Source organism: Megalobrama amblycephala, linkage group LG9, assembly GCF_018812025.1.
Source record: "Megalobrama amblycephala isolate DHTTF-2021 linkage group LG9, ASM1881202v1, whole genome shotgun sequence".
Lineage (NCBI taxonomy): Eukaryota > Metazoa > Chordata > Actinopteri > Cypriniformes > Xenocyprididae > Megalobrama > Megalobrama amblycephala.
The window spans coordinates 29572332-29598950 of NC_063052.1; the positions used below are offsets into that span (position 1 = coordinate 29572332).

Consider the following 26619-nt stretch of genomic DNA (forward strand, 5'->3'; position numbering starts at 1 on the left):
TAGCTCAGTTTACAAGAAGATTCTGCATTATTTACACATTCAAACACACATATTCTACATTTTGGCCTGGGTCCACAAACAGGGCATATATTAAGCCAGGATTAGGTCTTAGTTCAATTAGGACATTCAAGTAGCTTTTATAAATGTGCCTTAGAGAAAAACATTTCTGGTGTGCATCTTGAGACAAAAATATGGCTCTGACATATTTTAAGATGTGTCAGTGCAAGTTGATTTCAGTTAAAGGGAACCTATAATGCCCATTTTACAAGATATAATATAAGTCTCTGGTGTCTCCAGAATGTGTCTGTGAAGTTTAAGCTCAAAATACCCCACAGATCATTTATTATAGCTTGTCAAATTTGCCCCTATTTGGGTGTGAGCAAAAACATGCCGTTTTTGTGTGTCCCTTTAAATGCAAATGAGCTGCTGCTCCCGGCCCCCTTTCCAGAAGAGGGCGGAGCTTTAACAGCTCAACAACAACAAAGCTGGAGAATCTCACGCAGCCAAAATGAGGATTGTCAGTAACGGTGTTCAGCCTTACATTGTTCAAACCGGAGTCGACACTGATGGAGAGACTCAGGAAGAAGTTACAACTTTTAGAATGAAACTGTTAGTGGATAAATTGATGTAGTTGCTGTGGAGTTGATTCAACTCATCGACTAGCATGTGTCGTCATGTTCATCTTTAGTGCAAATCCAGCGTTGAATTGATCCTTGTTTGTGAAGCAGTCCGGTGTAAAATGACGGTAACAACACTCTACTACAACAACTCTTCCTCTTCTCTAAAGCAGCCCAACATGGCCTCACCCTCTTTGTTGTGTGTTCTCAGGGGCGGGGTTTATGTAAATTATGGGGTTTGTGATGTCACCAACCCGTGAAGAAGCTCATTGTAGTCCCTACCAGCCGTTTGTTGTAGTCCTTAAAAAGCAACATTACACACTAACTAAAGATTAAAAAGTGAAATCATTATCAACCACCCCTTTAAAACAGCTCAAACATGCATTTTAGTCTGGGACTAGGCCTAAGCCTTGTCTGTGAAAGCTGGGGGTTTAATATTTTCTGAAGGAAATGCATGTCTGACTGATTTTTAGTGCATTGCTAGTGCATCAAGCTGGTGAAAATCTTAATTATGATCACCACACTTCTCCTCAAACTATTTTAATCCTTAAATGTTTGACTATTTGAATTCCATATATGAGCAATAGTGATGCTTGACTTAGCAAGAGCCTCTAATTCAACAAACCTCAATAAACCAGTGAGAGTGTGAATTCACAACAACATCAATAACATCATGTTGTGACTTCCTAAACTGCCTGCTAGTCGTCAGTTGACGCTAAAGCACTTTTCATAAGCCGCTCTGAAGTATGTCTGCTAAATTCAGAAAATATAATCTGCATGACGTGATCTGTTTTAGGTGCTAAAGTAATTCCATGGCACACCTCTATAAAAATTTCCAGCCATTTCCCTCTTCCCCTCATGTGCACTTTTGTTACGAGCCACTCATAACCTCACGAGGCGACCCAGCCACAAACGTCAGTAGGATGCTAAGTTCGCATAACCTCGAAAAGACCCGGAGATCGACTTGATGAAGAGCGTGTGAATCGCAGATCTTCATTAGGGAACACAGGAGGCTCTTGTGGCTGCCGTCCAACGCGTCATGGGGCCTGTGGCGGGAAGACTTATCTCACATTACCCTGTGTCTCCCCTGCCGAGAACAAGCTCCTGTCATCAGCGGGAACGTAGGAGGAAGCTTGCGCATCGGCGCTCTACTGTTGTCCTCAAGTGTGATTTTACCTCTTTTCACAGTTAATTACTCGCAGAACCTGCGTTTCTTCTGGGACAAGAGAGCTGAGGAGGGAGAATGGTAGCTTTTTCTTAACGTGTAAGTGCTAAATTCTATTGCCAGGCCAGATACTAATGAGGACGAACAAAGAGATGGCTGTTTAGTGGGCTAAAAATATTCCCTTGCATTCCTTTTCTCGCTTGCTTCCGTCCATGTCCACTCTATCTCTAGAATCGCAACAGCCCTCCAGGTGGAATTTCATAAAGGCGAGGGACTTAGTTTGTCAGCAAGTGGATTAGAGGTAGATTGAATTGGACAGCACAAGAACAGAAAAATGGGTCATTGTTGTGGTGGGGGAGGCAGGAAGGTTCCCGGTGGCAAAACGGGGCCCGTTAGAGGAAAAGTGTCAGTTGCAAAGCAATTATAATCTCCTTAGCCCGCCGCAATTACAGCTACGTTCTTCCTTTCCAGCGGAAGCAAATACCACCGGAGGATATTTATGCTGAGCGGCGGCTGGGAGATTTTTGCACTTTAGGCGAAGCGTTCGTTTGTAAGATGCTTACATGAGGCGACAAAGTCTTCCTAGGGCACATTAACCTGGTCATCTAATGCAGAGTGGCATGTTTTCAGGCTTTGGCAGTCGTCTGACAGCTTTTTCCCAAATGTTTCAGGCAGCATTTAATTAAAGGTAAATAATGGGGGCAGTTAGAACCACAAAGCATGAGGCCAATCAAGAACCTGTTTAAAGGCCCCGATGTACTTGCACAAAATCCTTTGGTAACATTTTAGTTTAGGGTCTGACTTTCACTATTAATTAGTTGCTTATTAGCATGAATATTAATAGGATATTGGATGTTTATTAGTACTTATAAATCACATATTAACGCCTTATTCTGCATGACCATATCCTACAACCCTTAAGGCCCGATATACTACTTCAAGCGAATTCAAAGAACAAACTAATGTGACGTTATTTTGAACAAAATCAGGCCGAAACAAATTTCATTTAGAGTTTGTTTTGGGAGTTCGAAACAGCTTGCCAAAGCACACTTTCCGGTGTCATGAGAAATTGAGTACCCCAATTTTGATTTTGCAGGAATTGTAAGGAATTGTAAATAGGAGTTTATTGAAGCAAAAGTTGTAGTTAATAGTTAGTTAAAGGGTTAGTTCACCCAAAAATGAAAATTATGTCATTAATGACTCACCCTCATGTCGTTCCAAACCCGTAAGACCTCCGTTCATCTTCGGAACACAGTTTAAGATATTTTAGATTTAGTCCGAGAGCTTTCTGTCCCTCCATTTAAAAATGCTTGTACGGTATACTAATCGGTATACTAATCGCGGATGTCCTAATCGCCAAAAACAACCACGGCGACCTAAAAGTGCATTACCAATGCCGACAGATGAAAGGATTCAATGGAATCAGTTCAATGGAATCAATTCAATGGAATCAATTCAATTGAAAGGATTCCGGGAAGAGAAGACAATGCTGAATAAAGTCGTAGTGCTTCAACAAATTCTAACTAACCCACTGATGTCACATGGACTACTTTGATGATGTTTTTATTACCTTTCTGGACATGGACAGTCTACCGTACATACATTTTCAATGAAAACTATTAAGATTTGGACCCTAATTTAAATTATGACCAGTAATTTTTTCATGCTTTGCTAAAAATAGGCTAATTTTGAAATACCTGACCTGCTAAATAGGATGTTTCGGACTCCCGAAACAAAATCCAAAGGAACTCTTTGGAACATTTTGGCCTGATTATGTTCAAAATGAAGTCACACCAGTTAGTTCTTTGAGTTCTTTTGAAGTATATCTGTTTTAAGGGTGTTTTGGATTGTTTTAGGTGTCTGGGAGTGATTTGCAAGAATGTGTGAAAGCTTCAAAACAAACTCCAAGAGCATCTCAGAATGTATTTTAAGTTTATGGTTAAGTTTGCTTATGATCATAAATGCAAAGCACTCTAGATTCACTTTATTTTCACATTTGTGTGATTCTAAATATCTTTGGTTGCAGATTACCATATAAAAGTAATGATGGCACTGATGAGATGAGATGCCTATTCTAGTCCTATTCAGATGACGGATTGAGGGGCATAAGAAAACTTTTGTCTTCTTCACACAGACTCTTAAAGTTTTATGCAAATTGCAGGATGAGGGTTTGAAGCATGGTTCTCTTAAAGATGAGTTTTCTTAAGTGTACTGGTGTTTTAAAAAGCTCAGAAACCAAAACACTGATCTGAAGAACCTATAATGTAACATGAATGACTTTCTTTAAGCATATAAAAGAAGAAAAAAAAAATAAAAGCCCTGTACAATGTACAATGAGGATTCTACGCTGAAAGAATAATTAATTGTCATCATTTTCTAACCCTATCAGCATGAGGGTGAGTAAATGATAACAGTTTTCTTTTTCTCTTTAAGAAGAAGTTTTGTTTTTAAAGGTGTAGTGTATAGAATGAAACTGCCGCACAAACACTTTCTGCCTAAATGACATTTATGGTCATGTCCAAGTGGCCCGTCTGTTCACTTTAGAGGGGTCACTCAACCAATGTGACTTTGTCCTCATTGCACCGTTCATTGCCCCCAATGTGTGCGAAGCTAATTCAAGACAGGTGCTTATGAATATTGATGAGCTGTTTAACCTCTGAGCTGTGATATGATGTTCTTCAATGGTGATTACCACAAGAAGGGCGTGTCCTCAAACTCATATGAATATTAATAAGCTTGATGATCTTCAACACTAAACAATGACCTGCAACTTCATTGAGAGGTTACTTGAACATCACACTCAGCAGTGCTAATTTCTAAAGAAAACTAGTTACAGAGATTATCCCAAACTTGGCACATTATGCATGCCAGGTTTATTATGTATTGAGGAGAAAAGACAATCTTTAGCAATACGTCTAGCACAACATAGCCTAATGCATGAGAAGGATCAAATATTTTACTAGAGCGCAGCAACTACATTTCTGGGACAATAACACTAACACACATTTGATATTCCAACATGCGATATTACGCACAGTTCTGAGCCTTTAACTAAGAACGAACTCATCATGACATCAGCAGCTCAAACGGTCCCTTTAAATGTCTGGTTCAGCTGATAGGCTGCATGTTTCTCTCTCTCTCTTTCTCTCCCTGTAAAACCTCTCCGAGACATTCCGCACCCTCCTGAAACTCTTCCACTCACTTTGTCTCAAATTGAAGAGTCTGTCTGAGGAAAGAGAGGGAGGGAGATTTACGCGTCTCCGTCTCCATTGCGCACAGAGAACTGCTCGTTTATCTTTCGTTTCTATGTTTCTTTAATTTGTTCACTTCCTCTCCAGCCGAACCGAATCGATCGCCCCCAGTCACCGGAGGTCGGGGATGACGGATGCGCTTGTGGAGAGCCACTTTCCCTGGATATAAACATGCGACGGGAGCTTGGTTAGACCAAACTATGGAAACAGGTGTGAAATGAGTGATTATTTGTGTGCAAGGATATACTGAGACCCGTTTTGCGCTGTTACTGCGCTTCACTGCGCGTTTATTGAGACGTTTGGAGAGATTTGGATCCGTCGGTGTGATTGGAGAGGTCCTCTCTCTCCGGTAGCGCAAGAATCTATGGAAAATCACATTGCGGGACATGGATAGACAGTTTGAGCCATCTGTGGATGTAGTGCCGATGATCAGAGCCCCCGTCTGAGGTGTGTTGGAGGTCTGGTGGTCTTGGGGAGTTTGTGGTATGCGAACGCATCGACGCGCCGTGTCCTCCTCGCCTTCTGTCCGGGGCGCACAGACAGTGAGTGGAGCCCTCGTAAATAACGCGCAACGCTTATCTCATCTTAATACTTATATCTACGGTGTTTTTTAATTACTTTTAGTAAATTAAATATTTTTTTATTGCAAATATGGTTTTGAAAAGCCTGTATTTTCAAAGTTACACGTAGAGGACACCGGGGTAAGTTGTCACATGTTTTATTCCAGTTAAAAGCCTATTTTTCAGTTCAGGTTTATTTTTATGAAAGTCAGTTACTGTGCAGACACACAAAAAAAATGAATCTCTTGAGGACTATTATACACCGTTATTGCCCTGGATAAAAGATACAGTTCATTGAACATACGTTGAACATGACGGGGCATGTTGTCACAATGTGTTCGACACTGGTTTGAGAAGAAATATGAAATGCTATCTGAAGTAACAAAAAAGCAAATTGTGAATTAATTAAATGGCTTTCAGAAATGGAACAATTAGGCCTATAAACTCAATTCATGAAAGAGCAACACTAAATAAATAAACAAAACATTGTTTTGGCCAGTGGAAAGTACTGTACAAATTTACAACACTAAACCATGTGACAACTTGCCTTGCATGTAAAATACTTATAATGAGAACACATTGAGCACTTCAATTCAAATCTACCTTTATTATGTAGTGACTTTTGTGTTAATTTATGTCAATATGACTTTACTGTGTTCACGTGTTTAGCCAGCAAATATAATAAACATATGAAGAGTTCCATTGCAATCACCTAAGTGCCATCTGAAAATTACTTCTAAAATTATCATTTTTATCAGATTCCTATGTTTATGGTCATTTTTTCCCCCTTTTTTCACTTTAATGGCAGTGAAAATGACTTATTTATTGCCGTTAAAGTGAAGTTACTGAACCTAAACATAGGAGCCTGATAAAAACGCTCATTTTAGAAGAAAATTTCAGATGGCACTTAGAGGCTTTTGCAACTTAAGTCTTCATATGTTGATATTAGGTTTTAGATTAGAGAATAAGATTCACCAAAAAATAAATAAATAAAAAATAAAAAAAACACTAAGGAAACCCACCAAACAAAACCACTGCTAATGGAAAGAATCATTTGTACAATTTGACTTTTGACTCCAAACCTAAGATAAAGACTTTGTGACAATTAGCACCTGTGTCCCTTATACATAATATAATGCAATAAATATCTACATCTCATATACATAAGAAATATAAATGCAACACTTGTATAAAACAGCTTGATGTTTAGTCAATTAGAATGCTTATACTGTGACTGCTGCTTACTAGTATAAACATCCATATCTGGTGTTTATTTGTCTGTTGCAGTCTAACAGTGTCCGCTAGATTCATCATGCTGAGGCAGGTGCTGTTGAACTCCACGGCAGCGGCGCGAGACTTCGACCTGATGACCAACACGCACACGTCGGCACCGATGAACGTGTCCCACGGGCCCGTGAGCGTGTCGGCCCTCCTGAAGCCCACGGGCCGCGGGAGCGCGCTCCGAGAGGGCGAGCCCGACAAACCTGACCTGGCCACGTACGTGGTGATGTGTCTGGTGCTTTTCCTGCTGGTCCTTCTCATCGTGTTCTTCATCAACTGTCAGCTGAGGAACTCTTTCTTTGCATCCATGCCTTACGACCGCTCACTGCGAGAGGCCCGCAGCTCCTACAAATGATCGATTTGAGCCAGAAATGATTGGATCGTGCCATTGGAACATAGGATGCAAAGCAGTGTGGATAATATAGATTGAAGATGAACTCATTGATCTGTCTGTATATAATGACTGTTTTGTACTTCTGCACGGCCTTTTCTGTCCATATAGGGTTTATCACAAATTGTGTGCATTGTGTAAGACGGATTATTTTCTTGTACAGTGTTAAAACATGATTAAATCTCACATTCATGACCATCTGTGTCTGGAAAATGTGTAAAAAGCCCCGCTGATATTGATCACGGTTGGTAGGATGTGGTTGTGATTAGAAGAAGCAAATATGAGGCTTAAAGAGGTAGTATTTACCTCAAATGAAAATTCTGTCATTAATTACTCACAATTATGTCGTTCCAAACCTGTAAGACTTTCGTTCATCTACGGCACACACAATGAAGATTTTTTTAATGAACTCTGAGTGATTTCTGTCCCTCCATAGACTGCTACACCACTCTGACACTTCAAAAAGTTCAAAAAGAGATCAAAAAACGAATCCATATGAATTGAGTGGTTTAGTCCAAATTTTCTGAAGAGACTCGATCACTTTATATGATGAACAGATTTAATTTAGGCTTTTATTCACATATAAACATTGATCAGCGAACATAAACAGAAGCTCGACTGAACCTGCTTGACGTGCGAGATTGAACCTCATTGGTTCTCGCGCATCATGCAAGCCTACTTGAGCTTCTGTTTACCACAACTGATGTGTGAGTTGATCCATGTTTATATGTGAATAAAAGCCTAAATTCAATCTGTTCATCATATAAAGTGATCGAGTCTCTTCAGAAAATTTGGACTAAACTGTTCAATTCATATGGATTAGTTTTACGATCTCTTTATGAAATTTTTGAAGCATCAAAGTGGTAGTTGTGTAGCTGTCAACAGAGGGAAAGAAATCACTCAGAATTCATTAAAAATATCTTCATTTGTGTTCCGAAGATGAACGAAAGTCTTACGGGTTTGGAACGACATGAGGGTGAGTAAATTAAAACGGAATTTTCATTTTTGGGTGAAATATGCTCATCATTTTAACCTTTTTTTAAATGACTTTGCCCTCACTGCTTACAGCTTAGTGCTTGAAGTAATCATTTCTTCATCCTCATGTCATCATTTACTCATCATTGTGTTTTCCTAAACCTGGGGTTCGTTACTCATACAACGACGTAACTCGCTGATTAACTGCCATAGTACAGTGCATCAGTGGAGGAACTAACCAGCTAGTCTCGACTGTTTCCCGAACTATAATAACATGGTCGCACCTCTGTCATTTGAACCACATTGGTTCAACAATATAGGACTGTCATTAATGACGTCACGCGCAGGTGGAGGAGTAATAACCTCTGCTGATTTAATCTATTTGAGATCTCTGAGATGTTGCTGTAACAAACATGGCACCTAATGACTACTTCAGTTTTTGTTCCATATCATTTTGCTTTAATTGGTGTTTGATTCATTTGCTCATATGTCATACTCTAGAGTTCCCTTGCACATTCTGATTGTTGACATGCTAAAATATATAGATTAAAATGTATATAGACATAATTGGCTGACAATACTTTCGCAAAACACACCCCAGAATGAAGGTATTTCTTGCACTGAACACAAAACAATGAGTTCTGAAAATGCATAAGTTGCTTAAACAACCGTTATGGTGTTATTTTAGCATTATTTATATACTATATTTTGAATAAGCTTTTATTTTTGTATTTTAGTTTGTTTTTAGTAATTTTGTTGTATGCATTGGTCATTTTTATTAGTTTTTTTCAGTTTTAGTTATTTTAGCATTTTAACTTCAGTTTAATTTAATTCAGTTATTTGCCAATCTGTTTATGTTTTTCATCTAATATTTATATTTCATTTAATTTCAGCTTTATTTCAATTAACTAAAACTATTTTTAGTCTTAGCTAAAAATAACTGGTTTGTTTTGAACATTTTTCCACAGAAGAAAGTGAGTCATTTGGGTGAGTAAATGATGACAGAATTTAATTTTAAGGTTGAATTTTTCCTTCAGAGATCTGAGTTAAAGTGTTTCAGGTTCAACTCCTCTTAAATCATCACCATTGTGTCCTGCGAAACGCTTGGGAGCACAACAACTAAATGAGTCAACCAGTAGTTAGTCCGGCTTCCACCCAGCTGAGCTGAAATCATCTATCGATGTTTGTCTGACAGTTATTTTATTCTCCCGAAGTTACGTAAGACGGCAGCGCCAGCAGAGATATAAATCAATCTGATATCTGTCTTAATCCGCATCCGATGCACCAAAGCCGTGATGACAGACGCAGAGAATCAGGTGCGACTCGATAAGAGAGAGACGGCGGGCCCATAATATGAAACCAAGACAAATGGATGTGTCTCTCTTCTCAAGAGCCCGAGCAGCTCACAAAGCCTGAAAGAAACAAATGGCCATGACAGAAATATCCAACTGTTTTGAGGTTTAATAAGATACAATCCTCAAATAACAGTGTGTGGGGGGGAGTCCTGGTAAAGCCTGCGTTATGAGCACAAAATGTCCCCACAAGGATGGCAATACCAGAAATCCTTGTCCTTGTGGGGACATTTTTGGTCCACATGAGGAAAACAGCTTATAAATCACATTAAGTGATGTTTTTTGAAAATTTAAAAATGCAGAAAGTTTTCTGTGATGGGTAGGTTTAGGGTTAGGGGATAGAATATACAGTTTGTAGAGTATAAAAATCATTATGTCTATGGAAAGTCACCATAAAACATGGAAACCCAACGTTTGTGTGTGTGTGTGTGTGTGTGTGTGTGTGTGTGTGTGAGAGAGAGAGAGAGAGAGAGAGAGAGAGAGAGTTTCTGACCTAGCCACACTTTTGAGGACAACTTTGCTGAAAAATGTCCCCAGAACATCTGAAGGGAACTTTCAACTAAAGGGAACAAGGGCTTAAATCCTTAAAAAGTTTTCTTTAAGGGCCGTTGAAAGAAAGTGTTTATCTTTCAGAAAATGTTCATTCTTCTCTGGAGGTCAAACTAAATGTCGCATGAGCAGTTTGTTTTTTATTAGTTATTACATTTGCTATTTTACCCCTACTACTCCTGGTTTATGTTTTATTATTTTATAGCACTAAACATGACATTTAAATTCAGATTAAATAAATAAATTAATTTTAGAATGGGTAACAGGATACAAAAAAAAAAAACAGGGATACAGGTTTAAATCTAATTAGCACTCGTTGGTAAATAGAATTAAACTTTTTTTATAATAACTTTAGTAACATGGTTAAATGGACAAGCTTGAATGCTGTCAACACAATAATTTGTTTAAAAAGTATTTAATAATGATGTATAATGTAACCTTATAATAATATATAATTAATATAATATATATATATATATATATATATATATATATATATATAAGTGGACAAAATTATTGGCACCCTTGGTAAATATGATCAAAGATGGCTGTAAAAATAAATCTGCATTGTTTATCCTCTTGATCTTTAATTCATAAAATTAGCAAAAATCTAACCTTTCATTGAAGGAAAAGAATTGAAAGTGGGGGAAAAATCACATTATGAAATAAATGTTTTTCTCCAAAATACGTTGGCCACAGTTATTAGCACCCTTTTACTTTTTGCAACGTCCTTTTGCCAAGATAACAGCTCCGAGTCTTCATCTAAAGGCAGGAACACACCAAGCCGACGGTCGGCCGTTGGGCAGTTTTTGTTTGTCAGCCGACTAAGTTTTTTCAGCATGTTCCGCACCGTCGGCTGAAGTTGGTCCCCGTCTGCTTTTTTTCGGCCGATTCGAAATGTTGAATCGCCGTCGGAGCTCGTCGGTCCGTCGGGACATCTGATCATTCTGATTGGCTGCTCAGCTACTGCAACCGTGCTACTTGGCCGTTGGCTGTTTAGCGTTGGTTTGGTGTGTCAGGCCAACATTGGACACAGACGCTGCCGACGTGAGCCAACCCAGCAGTCTGCTTTCATCTCCACTATTTCGTCGGTGTCGGCTTGGTGTGTTCTGGCCTTAAAATGCCTGATGAGTTTGGAGAACACCTGACAAGAGATCAATGACCATTGCTTCATGCAGAATCTCTCCAGATCCTTCAGATTCCAGCTCCATGTTGGTGCTTCTTCTCTTCAGTTCACTCCACTCATTCTCTTTAGGGTTCAGGTCAGGGGATTGTGATGGCCATGGCAGAAGCTTCATTTTGTGTTCAGAGACACAATTTTGTGTTGGTTTTGATGTTTGTTTTGAAGCATTGTCCTGATGGAAGATCCAACCACGGCCCATTATTCGATTTCTAGCAGAAGCGCTCAGGTTTTGATTTTTTTATCTGTTGGCATTTGATAGAATCCATGATGCCATGTATCTGAACAAGATGTCCAGGACCGCCAGCAGAAAAATAGGCTCACAGCATTAAAGATCCAGCAGTATATTTAACCGTGGGCATGGGGTACTTTTTATCCATGTGTGCACCAAACCCATCTGAAAATCTCTTTTTTTAGTTTCATCTGACCATAGAAGCCGGTCCCGTTTGAAGTTCCAGTCGTGTCTGACAACTGAATATGCTGGAGATTGTTTCTGGATGAGAGCAGAGGATTTTTCTTGAAACTCTCCTGAACAACTTGTGGGGATGTAGGTGCTGTTTGATATTTTTTTTTGCTTTCTGAGACTCAAGACTCAAATAATCTCTAATTCTCCAGCTGTGATCCTTGGAGAGTCTTTGTCCACTCAAACTTTCCTCCTCACTGCGCATTACTATGATTTAGACACTCGTCAGATTTGTAACATCTTTAATTGATTGGAACTTCTTAATTATTGCACTGATGGTGGAAATGGGGATTTTCAATGCTTTAGCTATCTTCTTACAGCCACTTTCTATTTTGTGAAGCTCAACAATCTTTTGCTGCACATCAGAACTATATTCTTTGGTTTTTCTCATTGTGATGAATGATTGAGGGAATTTGGCCTTTGTGTTTACACATATTTGTACTCCTGTGGAACAGGAAGTCATGGCTGGACAATTTCATGTTCATGATCACCCTGGTGTGCTAGAAAATGTAAATATGAATGGGAATATACTTCAGAGTTATTTTACTCATAAAAAATTCTAGGGGTGCCAATAATTGTGGCCAACGTGTTTTGAAGAAAAACATTTATTTCATAATGTGATTTCCCCCCACTTTCAATTCTTTTCCTTCAATGAAAGGTTAGATTTTTGCTAATTTTATGAATTAAAGATCAAAAGGATAAACAATGCAGATTTATTTTTACAGTCATCTTTGATCATATTTACCATGGGTGCCAATAATTCTGACCACAACTATATATATTTTTAAATGAATATCAGTTCAGGTTAATAACTGATAAAGACGTCTCTCCTGCTCGCCAAGGCTGCATTTATCTGATCAAAAATACAGTAAAACAGTCATATTGTGAAATAATATTACAAAGTAAAATTGCTGTTTTTTTATTGTAATATATTGTAAAATGTAATTTATTCCTGTGATCATTACTCCAGTCTTCAGTGTCACATGATCTAATATGCTGATTTGATGCTCAAGAAGCATTTCTGATTATTATCAATGTTGAAAACAGCTGTGCTGTGGAATATTTTTGTGGATTCTTTGAAGAATAGAAATTTCAAAAGAACTGAATTTATTTGTAACAGAACCGTTCAGCTTAGAAACTGCTTCCTAAAGAGACTAAATAATATTTTTACTGTCAGTCATCTGTAGGTTCGTAAAGAACAATATAAAGGAGAATGTTCACAACAAACCATCATTAGCATAAAGTCTGTCCTTCAGTGTCAGGAGCCTCAGATGTTTCTGTGTGTTTTGCGTGCTGCTGGGATTTGGACGAGAGCTCTGAGTAAATTGGAGAGTGTGCGGTAGATAATAATGACTCAGTGTGAAACTGGGCTGGGTTGAGTCAGCACATTTACAACGAATCATGCCGTGACGACTGAGGACAATATCAGACCGATTTCTGCAGAGCTTGAGGAAATATTGTGCATTGCTTAAAGAGAGAAATGGATGCAGAGAATTAGAGCCTTTCCTTTTTTGTTCCCTTTATGACACACGTAACCGTCCGAGGCCTGTTAATTACATACACCGCTGAATAACACTGATTGAGTCAACTCTCAGCAGCTTCTCTCCAGTGTTCCTGAAGTCTGCCATTAAAGTTAATGACATTGGAAAGATGAGCAAAGTGAAACGACTCTTAATGTGTCTTAACCAGTATGGATTCATCACGATCCGTTCTGCTTTTACATTTTAATGGGACAAATCTGAAACGAGTCTAATTAAAACTGTTTTCCCTGCTATTCAATCCACATGAAACGCTCACGCGCTCCCACTGCAGCGGCTGCTCATCTTCTGACCAGCAGGTGGCGCGCTTCGCTCAGACATAAAACAAGGGTTTAGTGAATTAGAAACCTGATCCCATCCAACACTCTCAGAAAAAAATTACAAAAGCTGTCACTGGTGCGGTGACCTTTCAAAAGGTACACCTTTGTGTCTAAAAAGTGCATATTACTACCTGAAATGTACATATTGGTACCAAAATAAGTACTTAAGGTGCATATTTGAACCTTTTTAAGGGTACTATCTCAGTGACAGCTTTTGTACCATTTTTTCCAGATTTATTGATTTCAGTTGTATTGATTAGAACACATCATAGAAAACGAGGAGTGTCAATAGACTGCACTATATCATATGTCGGGAGTAAGAAAAATAAGCAAAGGAAATAAATGATACTTAATTTTTAAATTAAATAAATAAATTCACATAAATTAATTTCTTTGTACTGCTTTGAATTCACTAACGAACTAACTAACTAACTAACTAATAAATAAATTTACATCTACTCATCTGTACATTATATTTGGATAAAAGAAACTTGTAACCTATACAATTGAAAAAAAGTGATTTTTCTTTATTATAATGTATAAAAACAAGAATATCATGAATAAACTGAGAAATATCAAGAACATATACCATAAACCATTAAACTTTCCCAGAATTTCATTCTTACAATAGCAAAACAAACCAGATAAAAAAAAAAATAAAAAAAAACTTTGATGTTGGCTTGAGAAAGCCTGACCAGAAAGTTTGAAGTAGTTTTAAAGCTTGAAGGTTTTGAAGGCCATATCTATCAGAAAAACAGATTGTTATTCTTTATGGTTGCTAGGGTGTTGCTATGCAGTTGCTAGGTTTCTCAGGGTGGTTGCTAGGGTGCTGCTATGCAGTTGCTAGGGTATTCTGGTGGTTGCTAACATATTGGCAATAGTGTAAAATAAGAGACACATAGACATGACAGACAATATTCTGGACATATGCAATAATAGACACTATGGACAAACATTATGCAATGTGTGAAGCAAACTTACTTCTGCAAAAAGAGCTATTCATAATGATGTTATCAGAACTGAATCTATGAAAAATAAACTCTCTAAGGAAGTCAGTTTTAACATCTAAATATTCCATTATGAGGAAGGCTAATTTTGCCATTTAATGTTATATTATTGCTATCAAAATAATCTGTGTATTATGCTGTTATTTAGCTAAAACAAGTAAATTTTTTTTTATAACATTTATAATTTTTATAAAGAACGTGAGTGTAGCTGAGGTGTCAGTGTTTGTCTACCTGTGTGTGTGTGTGATGTGACTCAGGTGTGTATATGTGCGCATGATGGCTCCTCCCACCTGACCTGCCCAACACACACAGGAAGAGAGAGAGAGAAAGCGGAAAACTTCAGCTGATCTGCTCATGGCTGTTCTTTGAATCCGAAGTCTTTACCATGAAGCACAAGGACTTTATATCAATCGTCGGCGGTATTAATGACAGCTCTATAGATTGACAGCTGAGATTGATAGGTTTAGAGACTTAACGCGTGGTTGGTTTATTCGAGATCGAGACAAACTTGCGCCAAAACACGCGCACGGACTCAAGAGACATTTGCGCCGAGATCAGCGCGTTATCATCGGGGCGCGTAGAAAAGCATCCGTGTTAAAGAACGCATCTGTGATCTGGGCTTCAAGATTCAGGGTTCAAACTTCCCTCCTTTTCCTTTGTGCCGGAGGACGAGCACAGGCCGGCGGCGCGCGGCAACAGCAGGCCGCGGGTTAAGACGCCCTGAGAGGCAGACAGAGCCCGCGAGTGTGTGAGGATAAAGCACTGCACTTTTGGGGAACATACGTTTTTTAATTGAACAACAATGGATCCAAACTCAGCATCAGCTGGTGCTCCCAAAAGTGGGAAAGACAAGGAGAAGAAAAGCAAGAAGAACTATGAAGAAGGAGACGGAAAGAAGAAGTTTGTAAGTGTCATGTTCTTATCGTTGTGAGTTTACTGTCAGTACTGCAGTGAAGCATCAGGGCGTGTTTGGATATATTTATTCTTGAATATGTCTGTTTGAAAAATGTTTAAAATTGTATTATCCATGAGGTCCTACATGTCGCAATTAACCAGCTCTTAAGTTTGGGAAGTTTCGAGGTTTTGCAGCTCGCGCGGTACGTCCTCATCTCTTATGAGGAAGTCGAGTGAAGTGTGTTTTGAAGAATCCCTCTGTTCCCTCTGGTGGTTCTGAAGATCTTTAGCTCAGAAATGTGGAGTTAGGTCAGGGGGCTGTGCTCAGAGCTGTCACTTCTGACCTGTACAATGGTAATACCATAGTATTCTTAGACGTACCCTGGAGTTCCATGTAAATATCACACTTTGTTTGAAACGTTCCATATGGAACTACCACAAAAGTATCGCGACATGTAGCATTGTTTCACGGCGAAATGAAACGTTGTTTTAGTGAAGTGCTACAATGTTGCATTCTGACTGCAGCAACGTTCCATTTTGACGTGTGAATTGTTTCAGCTGAAAAGCTTTTGAAGTGTAACGTTCTTTCAGTCAAAGAGCGGTTTGAGTGTAACAGTTTCATTTTGGCGCTGCGTGCTGTCACCCGCATATCTGCATAGATTACAGAAGAGTTTCGGTACCAGGAATTTTATTGCCTTTGGGTAAATAACACTAGAACTCCACAGTCACTTTTGGAAGTCGTGGAACTGGAAAAGCGCGAATGAGAGGGAATTCTGTGTCGTCATAAAAGAGCTTGTGTGGTTGGAGGGGACTCGAGCGCCCCCCCACTCGTGAAGTCTCAAGCCACGCCCACGAGTTTCTCTTCATCTCGACTGTTTAGAATGGAATGCATGCTGCACAGTATATACTGGAAAGTGCATGCTGTTCCACTTCATTCCCACGCCTTCACATATGTGCCCAGTTCCGCCACATAAGAAAATAAAATAAGGCTTTTGGTAAATCAGAAGTCATCATGAGATGGAAAGTCAAAATTATGACTTGAAATATGAAATTATGATATAAAAATAATTACGACAGTCATAATTTCAAACTTTTTATCTCATAGTACTTAGTATGTCATACTTCGACTTTTCATATCATAATTAAAGGGATAGTTCAACCAAAAATTAAATTCTGAGATCTGCTTGGTGATCTTATGTGGCAGAAATAGGCTTCCATACATGCGTTTATGTATATTTCTCTATACTGTAGTATGCAAAAGTATGAGTAAACAAATGTAAGTTGTTCCTTGTGGTAAGATTGTATTTTTTTTATTCAACACCTGAATCATTTTTTGCAGTTGTTTTTAGTATGTCATATACATAGAGGTCAAAGTACAATGCCAATAAGGAGGATGTTTGTAAGGGAATGTCTTTATATTACATACCTGTTAATGTGTCTTCTTTTAGTGTTCGTCAGTCAGACAGCTTTTATCACACTGGAAATGAAAGGTCAAGTTGAGTACATTGTATTGTGGGAGGCACAGTACCGCATGTAGTATGTTATGGTTGCAAACTGCACATTTTGTCAAATGTAGTGGGGTATTAATTCAGAATATAGTAAGACGGTACCATGCTAATCTAAACAAGCCCTCGTTCTGAGTGGAAACTGATATTCCATCATCAGACCGTGTTTCCATAGACTCCCAAACACACCTGGTGTGTTTATAGTGAAACTCTAGACACTGTGATGGGAGGAAACCGTAAACCATCACTGTGTGTGAACGTGTGCTGTTTCTGTCTGGTAGAGGCAGCTTATTAACATTTACCATGGTCATGGAAACAATAATTACCACCAAAATACCATACAGTTAACCATTATACATTAGTAAGAGTTCTCATTCAAACTGTGTAAGAAGCGGATTGTTTTGTGATGACGCTGGTGGCTGTATTTTAATAATAGCTCTATTGACTCTGGTATTTTGCTGGTTAATGTTTATAAGCATGTGTGTCTCTTCAAGTTTTTGGAGTTGAATTATTCCAGTTTAATAGTATAGTGATGGGCAGCTGTTTTCCTAATTATTTTTGTTGTTTTTATTTGAACTTTGACATGGGACAAATGGTGACGTGTCGGATCCAAAGCTGCAGAGCTGTCTGGTTTGCACTGGTTTGTAAATGGTTGAATCAGCTCACAGCCTAAATATCATTATCCTGAGAAAAGTGTTTCTCATCTTCATGCTCATTATTTCACCAACACGTTTGGTGCATGTGGGAACAGGTCTGGTTATTATAGTCCCAACTTTTATCTTTGATAGATTCAGTAGTAAACATAGTATTCTACTGTAATTCTACTTGCATTACGTGGTTCAAGTGACCCAATTCCAATTTTTTTTTTTTCTTCCACGTGGCACAGATTGGATATGACCCACGAACGTGTAAGCAGGAAAACGCACATGGTATCCGATATTCTCAGATCAGTTTCAGGCCTTATTCATATGTGAAAATAAATCTGATATAAATTGGATACGTGCATTTGCGTAAGCGGACAGATCGGATATTCTCCTGTCAATGCGAGTCATACGTCATTGAAAAAGCGATGGCGATGAATGATGCCGACTCAGGTGGATGCCAACCATGATCACATGACTCTTTTCAATGCCTAGGCTGCAACAAGGGCTCTCCTCTTTTTCTCCGCATTAAGAGAGCAATGTTTTGCTGACCTTTAAAGATGGTGCAGAGAGCAAAATCTTGTATTATCTTTTTTTCTGCATTCATTGCGAATCATGCCGTTTTTACTTCCGTTTCGGTCTAAGCTTTTCAGTGGCAGACGTCTACCTTGGGTTGTTTCGCCAAGTGTAAAGTAAATGCAGATCTTGGATATGGTTCGCTTTTAAAAGATGGTCATTAAAAAAATCTGATATAGTCAACAAATCAGAATTGGCTGTTAAGACCTGCAGTGTAAAAAACAAAACAAAACAGAAAATACAGAATTTGGGAAAAAATGAAACATTTCATAGGGCCCTAAATAAATGCGTTTCTCAAAGCTTAGTTTGTATTACTGGAGGCCTTGTGTTGTGTCTGGAGTTTAGATGATGTAAATGTTTGCTCTGTTAGTTCATTCAGCTCTCCTGATCGATTTCAGAAAGGTCTTAAAGTCCAGAATTTCCACTTTATCACAGTGATGTCATGGTCAGATTCTGGCACAAGGAGAGAGAGTTCATTTGAAAGTGTGCTCAGTTGAGTGGAACAGTTCTGTGCTTTGGGTCTGGAGCGGAGCGTCCTTGTCTCATATCTGCCCTCTCGATGCTTTCATACTCTCCCTTCAGCAAGGATGTCAATCACACACACCTGCCGCTGGTGTTTTTCCATAATGAGGGGAAGGTCGTGTTTTTGTATGGAAGTCATCTCTGTGAGGGAGATTGGATCAGTGTCTGAATGTCCGCAGGACGCCGCTTACATCTGTCCCCCGCAGAGAGACACCACAGTCCAGTGTCTCTGTTTGATGATGTCATATCCTCTTCCCCTGCCTAAACCTGCTAGTTATGCTTACAGATTGTCTCCAGAGATCATAAGCACACAATGCGACACATTGCGACATAATAGATTTCATGTCAGTGTGGCGTCTAAAGCGGCGCAGTTATTCATCAAAAGTTCAAATGTAGGCGATAGCTGTGTTTGCTCAACAGGACGTGTTTGGTGTTACAATTAGTTATCAGAATACTAAAAATAACCAGACACTGTCAAAGATGAAAGACACATTCAGCAGTTCAAAATCTTTTTCAAAAGTTTGGGGTCATTTTTTTGTAAAGAAATTAATATTTTTATTCAAGGACGCATTAAATTGATCAAAAGTGACGGTAGAGAAATGTTTGATGTAACAAAATTTCAAATAAATGCTGTTCTTTTAAACTTTCCATTAATTTCTTGGTTTATATTGGTTTCCAGAGAAATATGAAGCAGCACAACCATTTCCAACATTGATGATAATCAGAAATGTTTCTTGAGCAGAAAATCAGCATATTAAAGTATATTCACATATTAGATATAATCAGCATATTAGAATGATTTTTGGAGGATCATGTGACACTGAAGATTGGAGTAATGATGCTGTATCAGCTTTGATCCCAGGAATAAATTACATTTTAAAATATATTCAAATTGATTTAAAATAGTTATATAATTGGAATAATATTTCACAATATTACTGTTTTTACTGTGTTTTTGATCAAATAAATGCATCCTCTGTGAGCAGGAGAGATGTCTTAAAAAAATAAATAAAAAAATTCATACCCACCCCAAATTTTGAACTTGTGCACTTGATGCACATTTACATGAAAATAATATACTAAAACAGAAAAGTTTTTCCTTTGCGTTTTTTGCACACAGATGACAATGTTGTCATCAAAACTATTCCCTTTGACACGAATCCGTGAAAACGACTAAAAATGCTGTACTACGCAATCAGGCCAGTAGTTGGCGATGTCACTATGCACCCATAGACTGAACACAGAATACACATGATGTCACTGCTTTCAAAAATACACGATTTTGTAGTTTACACTGAGACTATTCAAAAACCTACACTGTGAAGCCTGTTTTCAAAAGTTTGCGTTTTCAGGCCCCCAAAATGCTGTTGTCATGTAAATGAGCGGGCAAAACGCATACAAAGTTCTCCATTTTTAGTTGAAAACAGTGTCGTGTGAACGGCCTCTAAGACTCTTCTTTAATTAATATCTCAGTGGCAACAATGCCAGTAATGTTTGGAAGGAATTTTTTGAACTTTCCATGTCGGTGCATCAATTCTAAACACTGACTCAACAATCAACTTGCTTGCAGCATCACTCGAAATACAGGACATTCTTTACATATCTACATATCTGATTGTTCCTTGTGTTCATTTAGTTAGAATCAGTGTGGAAGATATGATTTAAATATTTTGAATCTATTTGGTTTTTGTCACACTTTTGCAACATGCAGTGTACAAGAGCTAATACTTAAATATATTGTAGATATGTTAAATATTGTCAGAAGTCTAAACAATATTGAGATATAATTTTATGTATAGTGCAGCTATAACTACAAATAGATTTTTTTGCCACTGTAAATGATGCCGTGCACTAATGCGTCCAGTTTTTCTCTTTACTGACGAATGTCCCCTGACAGCTGTAATGTTGCTCATCTTGATGGCGCTCATGGTTTGTTTAGGAACACATCGACTCACTGAACAGTATGTTTGTATAAAAACACTGACGTGAATCTGCGTTACAGCTGAGTTTGCCCCCTCAGGACAGACAGGTGCTTCTGCAGCTAACAAAGGTGTTAACGTTGATGTTTGAGACCCGTCTCGTGTGGAAAACTGCATCACACTCATGCACTGCTGCACACTGCTGTCAGACATGAGTGTTTGTGCTTCATTCTGCCAAACAAATGCTTTACCAGCCAATGCAAAAATGTATATTTACTGGTAATGAAATATACAGTACAGTCCGAAAGTTTGGAACCACTAAGATTTTTAATGTTTTTAAAAGAAGTTTCGTCTGCTCACCAAGGCTACATTTATTTAATTAAAAATACAGTAAAAAACAGTAATATTGTGAAATATTATTACAATTTCAAATAACTGTGTACTATTTAAATATATTTGACAAAGTAATTTATTCCTGTGATGCAAAGCTGAATTTTCAGCATCATTACTCCAGTCTTCAGTGTCACATGATCCTTCAGAAATCATTCTAATATGCTGATTTGCTGCTCAATAAACATTTATGATTATTTTCAATGTTGAAAACAGTTGTGTACTTTTTTTGTCAGGATTCCTTGATGAATAGAAAGTTCAAAAGAACAGCATTTATCTGAAATACAAAGCTTCTGTAGCATTATACACTACCGTTCAAAAGTTTGGGGTCAGTAATAATTTTTATTTTTATTTTTTTTAAAGGAAATTAAAGAAATGAATACTTTTATTCAGCAAGGATGCATTAAATCAATCAAAAGTGGCAGTAAAGACATTTATAATGTTACAAAAGATTAGATTTCAGATAAACACTGTTCTTTTGAACTTTCTATTCATCAAATAATCCTTAAAAAATATTGTACACAAATATTTTGTACAATTGTACGCATTAAATGTTTCTTGAGCAGCAGATCAGCATATTAGAATGATTTCTGAAGGATCATGTGACACTGAAGACTGGAGTAATGATGCTGAAAATTCAGCTTTGCCATCACAGGAATAAATTACTTTGTGAAATATATTCAAATAGAAAACAGTTATTTTAAATTGTAATAATATTTCACAATATTACTGTTTTTACTGTATTTTTAATTAAATAAATGTAGCCTTGGTGAGCAAACGAAACTTCTTTTAAAAACATTAAAAATCTTAGTGGTTCCAAACTTGTGTGTGTATATATAGAAAATATTAGGGGTGTGAATCGTCACTGGTCTCACAATTCAATTCGATTATGATTATCATGTCAACAATCAGATAAATGCAGCCTTGGTGAGCAGAAGATACTTTTTTCAGTTTTATGTATTTTTACTCTTCAGAGCTACTTTTTACTCTCATTTGGTGCTTAATGACTGATTTAAATTGAAAATTTTTCAAGTGTTTAGATGGTGCAGCACAGCTTTATTTGTGCTTTTTAATACACTAATGGTACACTTTGAGTGTTTACTCCTTACTTTAATGCTGACAGGAGGAAGAGTCGCTCTGCCTGATGCTGAAGATAAGAGACGCTCAAATAGGCCCAATTCAACAGGCTTCACTGCCTCCAATTTCTGATCACAATCACAAACCGGTTTGATAAACTCATCCGACTCACTGACTTGACAGAAGCTACTAAATCCAGACTGTCAGGTTGACAGAGGAGGAGAGATGTTTTTGAGCATGTTTTCTTCAGAGATCTGAGAACTCGTTCTGTTCCATATCCTGTGCTCCATCCGACAGATGTCCAGGAAAACACGACTGCTGATTCAGAACTGCCGCCCACTTCTGTTTATGAGTGTTTACCTCATATGCCAGAGAACAAAGGGAATAACATGACGTTCTTAGAAGAAAAATAAGTGTTTGTAGCTCTTGAAAATCAGATCACATTCTCAGACGCCCCGTGATGTAATTCAGATGCTGTCTGGGAAACGCCTCTGAAGCCTCCTCTCATAAAACAACAGCATCATTCACAGAAGAATGCAGGGGCCTCTGTGTTCAGACTGTCACTTTACTGTGAAAAAGAAAACTTTTCTTAGCCATTATTGGTGGCATTTGCTTAAAACAAGATATTGTTCATATTTAGTTGACAGGAAGTGCAGCTGAGGTGACTGAGCCACACAATGTCGAGAGAAAGAGATTTAGTGTGGGAAACGGAAGAAAAGAAATGAACTGAAAGTAAATGTTGAAGAAAATGTTATAGTGGTAGAAATATCTTAATGTTTGCTGGAATTGAACTCAAGGTCATCACAGAACAGTCAGTGGGCTCGATTTTAACGATCTAAGCGCATGGTCTAAGCGCACGGCACAGGTGCACATAGGCCGTGTGTCCACCAAAGTGTTTTTTCCAGCTGCTAGCGTACTTTTTCAATTGTTTTCAATGGGTGCGCCGCGTTTTTTAAACGCCAGGAGCGTAACGAGGCGCCGAGCGTCTTTTTCATGCTCAAGTGCTGAGAGCTCGGCGTTTTTTACTGGTCGCCTCGAGTTGAAGAACGTTCAACTTTGAGTAAAACGCTGCGCTCATGACCGTCACTTTTTAGCCAGCCGTCCAATCAGAGTCGAGGAGGGGCGGGACAAATACTACACCATCAACAAACAGAGAACGAAACAAAATGAATGAGAAATTAATATTGCTGCTCTCTCCGAAAATACATAGCAAAGTAATTTCACATTGTGTCAACATTTTAAGTCTGAAACAAATTACCTGCAAAATCAGTTTTAAGTAACAGTGCCGCAGATATTCCGTATCATAGCAACAAAGCGTCTCAACGGAAAAAAACGCTGCGCTCTCAAGCGCTCACAGACGGGCGTTTTAAGCAGAGTGCCTAGCGTTTTCAGCTGGCTAAAAACGCTCTGGTGGACACACGGCCTTAGGGTGTGTCCGAATCCACTTTTGTTAGTTGAACGATGGAAGAAATGGTCGGCGCACCAGGTGCATGGTCTAAAAGGGTTGTACCTAGTCTCTTAATGAGTCATGGGCGTGTTTTGGCCATAACGTGCAATAAACCAATCAGAGTCTCATCTTCCATTCTTTTAGACCGAACGCTTCTCCAGAGAGGAATGCTTTTATTTTTAATATTTGGCATGTTTGTGTGCTGCTGCGCATCCCTGTGTGTAACAAGCAGAGTGTATGCGTGTTGTGCACCTGCCTATAGGCGCATATTACTAATGTGCTCTTTAAATAACACTGATAACAACAAAAACAACAACAAAAAAACACTGCGCCATTGTCTTTAGACCAGCTTTCAGTTGCACAGTGGCGCAGTGGTTTTCATTTGCCTCAAAATAGCAACGCGCCAACAATGCGCCTGAGCACACCTCATTTTCAGACCAGTACGCCCATGGGTGCACAGATGGGCGCGAGTGCATTTGCTATTTAAACAACATGGCTCTGGATGTGAAAATGCTAACTGTCGGGCTGAAACTAGCAAAAAACACTTACGTCGCGCCTCAGAATTTTCTCAGAATTGAGTTCATATCACGCAGTTTTGACTTTATAACTCTCAATTCTGACTTTATAATTATATCGCACAATTTTGACCTCATGTTTCACAAATCTGACTTTATATCACACAATTCTGACTTTATAACTCACAATTGTGAGTTTATATCTCACGATTGCGAGAAAAACTGTCAGAATTGTGAGATAAAATGTCACGATTACTTTTTTAAAAATGTATTTCATGGCGGAAACAACCTTTACATTTTTACCTCTTATACAGTATATGTGTGTTTTTGAAAGAAATCTCTTCTGTTCATCAAGGCTGCATTTTTTTTTTTATCAAAAATATAGGAAAAACAGAAATATTGTGAAATATTTAAAAATAGCTGTTTTCTATGTGAATATATAGTAAACTGTAATTTATTTCTGTGTTCAAAGCTGAATTTTCAGCATCATTACCAGTCTTCAGTGTCACATGATCCTTCAGAAATCATTCTAATATGCTGACTTGCTGCTCGAGAAACATTTCTGATTATCAAAGTTGAAAACAGTTGTGCTACATAATTTGTAGAAACCGTGATACATTTTTTTCTGGATTCTTTGATGAATAGAAAGTTAAAAAAGAACAGCATTATTTGGAATTGAAAACTTTTTGTAACATTTATAAATATATTTACTGTTAGTTTTGATTAATTGAATGCATCCTTGCTTAATACATCTGTTGTTTTAATGAAAAGGTTGTTGATCATAAAGTTCATAGTTACAGCAGTCAGAGCTCCTGCTGACTCAGTCGCGTGTGTATGATGCTGTTTGTTCGCATGTTTTCTTAGAAACGCGTCTTTGTGTTGTTTCAGGAAGTAACCGTTATAACGACAGGAAGTCAGGGTTTACCCTCTTGCTCTTACTCATGTTTTATTGTCACGTTATGTTGTAAATGAGATCAGGATTCGTAGATTTAAACAAATATAGATCCATAAAACCATGTGTTCGTGCATTCAGTTTCAGACATTGTGATTGGATAATGAGAAACCAACACAAACTGCTTCAGCCAATCACAGGCTGTTCTACCCTACTGACAGATGGTTTTGCATATAAACCTTCCTGTAGCTTTCCTGTAGCTCAGTGGTTAGAGCGTGGCACTAGCAATGCCAAGGTCATGGGTTCGATCCCAGGGATTGCACATACTCAGATACAAATGTGTAGTATAATGCAATGTAAGTCGCTTTGGATAAAAGTGTCTGCCAAATGCGTAAATGTAAACTGAGATGATGTAATGCACTGTAGTGTGGTTATGATGACCACTTGTGCAGCTGAATCATAAACAGCCTGGATTTTGTTTCAGAAAATGAGGGGAAATCCCCCTTAGGTGATTTTTTTTTTTATTTATTTATTTTTTTGTGCAAGGGCTTTATCCTGCTTTATAATCACGCTACCTGCAGGAATACATAAAATTATGCGCAGTACCCACAATCCCAAGCTGAAATTCAGACCCTGATAAAGAAAATCTATTAAAATATCTATTAAAGGCAAATGAGTTCAGTGTAAATGACTGTCTAACAGTATCTATACATTTACAGGGATCTGAAGGCGAGTTAAACTCCTCATTGTTCATTTTAACTCAGTGACTGTTGAAAGTTTGTTCAGTGTCAAAGATTGTGACTGTAGAAATGTCAAATGTTTGTGTGAGGAGTGTGATGTTCAGTTATGTGTGTCCAGTGTCTCTTATACAGCTTTGTCTATGCTTACCCTGTAAAGCCTACGTTTCTAAGGCCTCTAAATGATCAACATGATCAAAACTGCTGAAAAACCTGTTGCACACAATCTACTACAGTCCTTCTGTCATCTGATTGATAGTTTCTAATTTTTTGAGGAAGGTTTATTTGTTGATCTCTCAATCATCTTTGTATTGCATTGCATTATGTTTTAAAACTACAGAGCTTTGATCATAAAACTAAGCATTTAAATATCATCTTACTAAGACATATTATGGGCAGTAGGGCTGCAAGACGATTTATCGCGATTAAACCGCACACGATTTGGCAAAGAGATTGGAAAAAAGGATTGGATCACTTGATTAAACATGACCAGTAAACACACGACTGCCTTATTCTGTGTAAGAAGCCTAACCATCTCACAGAAAGATGCTCAACTGTCATTATGAAGTGAGTTTGGAGTAAAAACATGTTATTAAATGTTGTCTTTTGTTGGACAAGTTGTTAATAAATACTTCTGGAAAGTTGTTTGACGTGTGTTGATTTATCAAATGTACATGATAAGCGACTCAGACTCGCAGTGCTTTCAGATGGATTAGCGTTTGGAGCCAAACTTCATTGACAAGCTGCGCATAAAAAAAAGCAGCCTTTGCGGATTCATAATCGCACTAAGAATCGCGTTTAAGCAATAATCGTGTTTAAGTTCAGTGTTATTTTTTGTATTGTGCAATAAATCGT

General features: G+C 38.1%; 2 protein-coding genes across 6 annotated transcripts in view; both read left to right on the forward strand.

The window, feature by feature from the left end:
• Positions 1–4660: 4660 nt before the first annotated feature.
• On the forward strand, positions 4661–7463 carry LOC125275555 (small integral membrane protein 32-like). 3 transcript variants are annotated; one of them, XM_048202593.1, is made up of 2 exons: positions 4661–5243; positions 6881–7463. In XM_048202593.1, the coding sequence occupies exon 2, from the start codon at positions 6906–6908 to the stop codon at positions 7227–7229; it is 324 nt and encodes a 107-aa protein (XP_048058550.1). In that variant the 5' UTR covers positions 4661–5243; positions 6881–6905; the 3' UTR covers positions 7230–7463. The 3 variants fall into 3 exon arrangements, with proteins under 3 accessions (XP_048058550.1, XP_048058549.1, XP_048058548.1); XM_048202592.1 differs by having other exon boundaries at positions 4662–5480; XM_048202591.1 differs by having other exon boundaries at positions 4875–5575.
• Positions 7464–14919: 7456 nt separating this feature from the next.
• LOC125275556 (protein diaphanous homolog 1) overlaps positions 14920–26619 on the forward strand; it is a 109255-nt gene continuing 97555 nt past the window's right edge. For 2 of the 3 annotated variants that reach the window (XM_048202594.1, XM_048202595.1), the window contains exon 1: positions 14921–15553. In XM_048202594.1, the coding sequence (XP_048058551.1) occupies positions 15452–15553 (102 nt within the window). In that variant the 5' untranslated portion in view covers positions 14921–15451. Of the gene's footprint in view, positions 15554–26619 lie in introns of all 3 variants that reach the window. The other variant, XM_048202596.1, reaches the window with a different exon arrangement.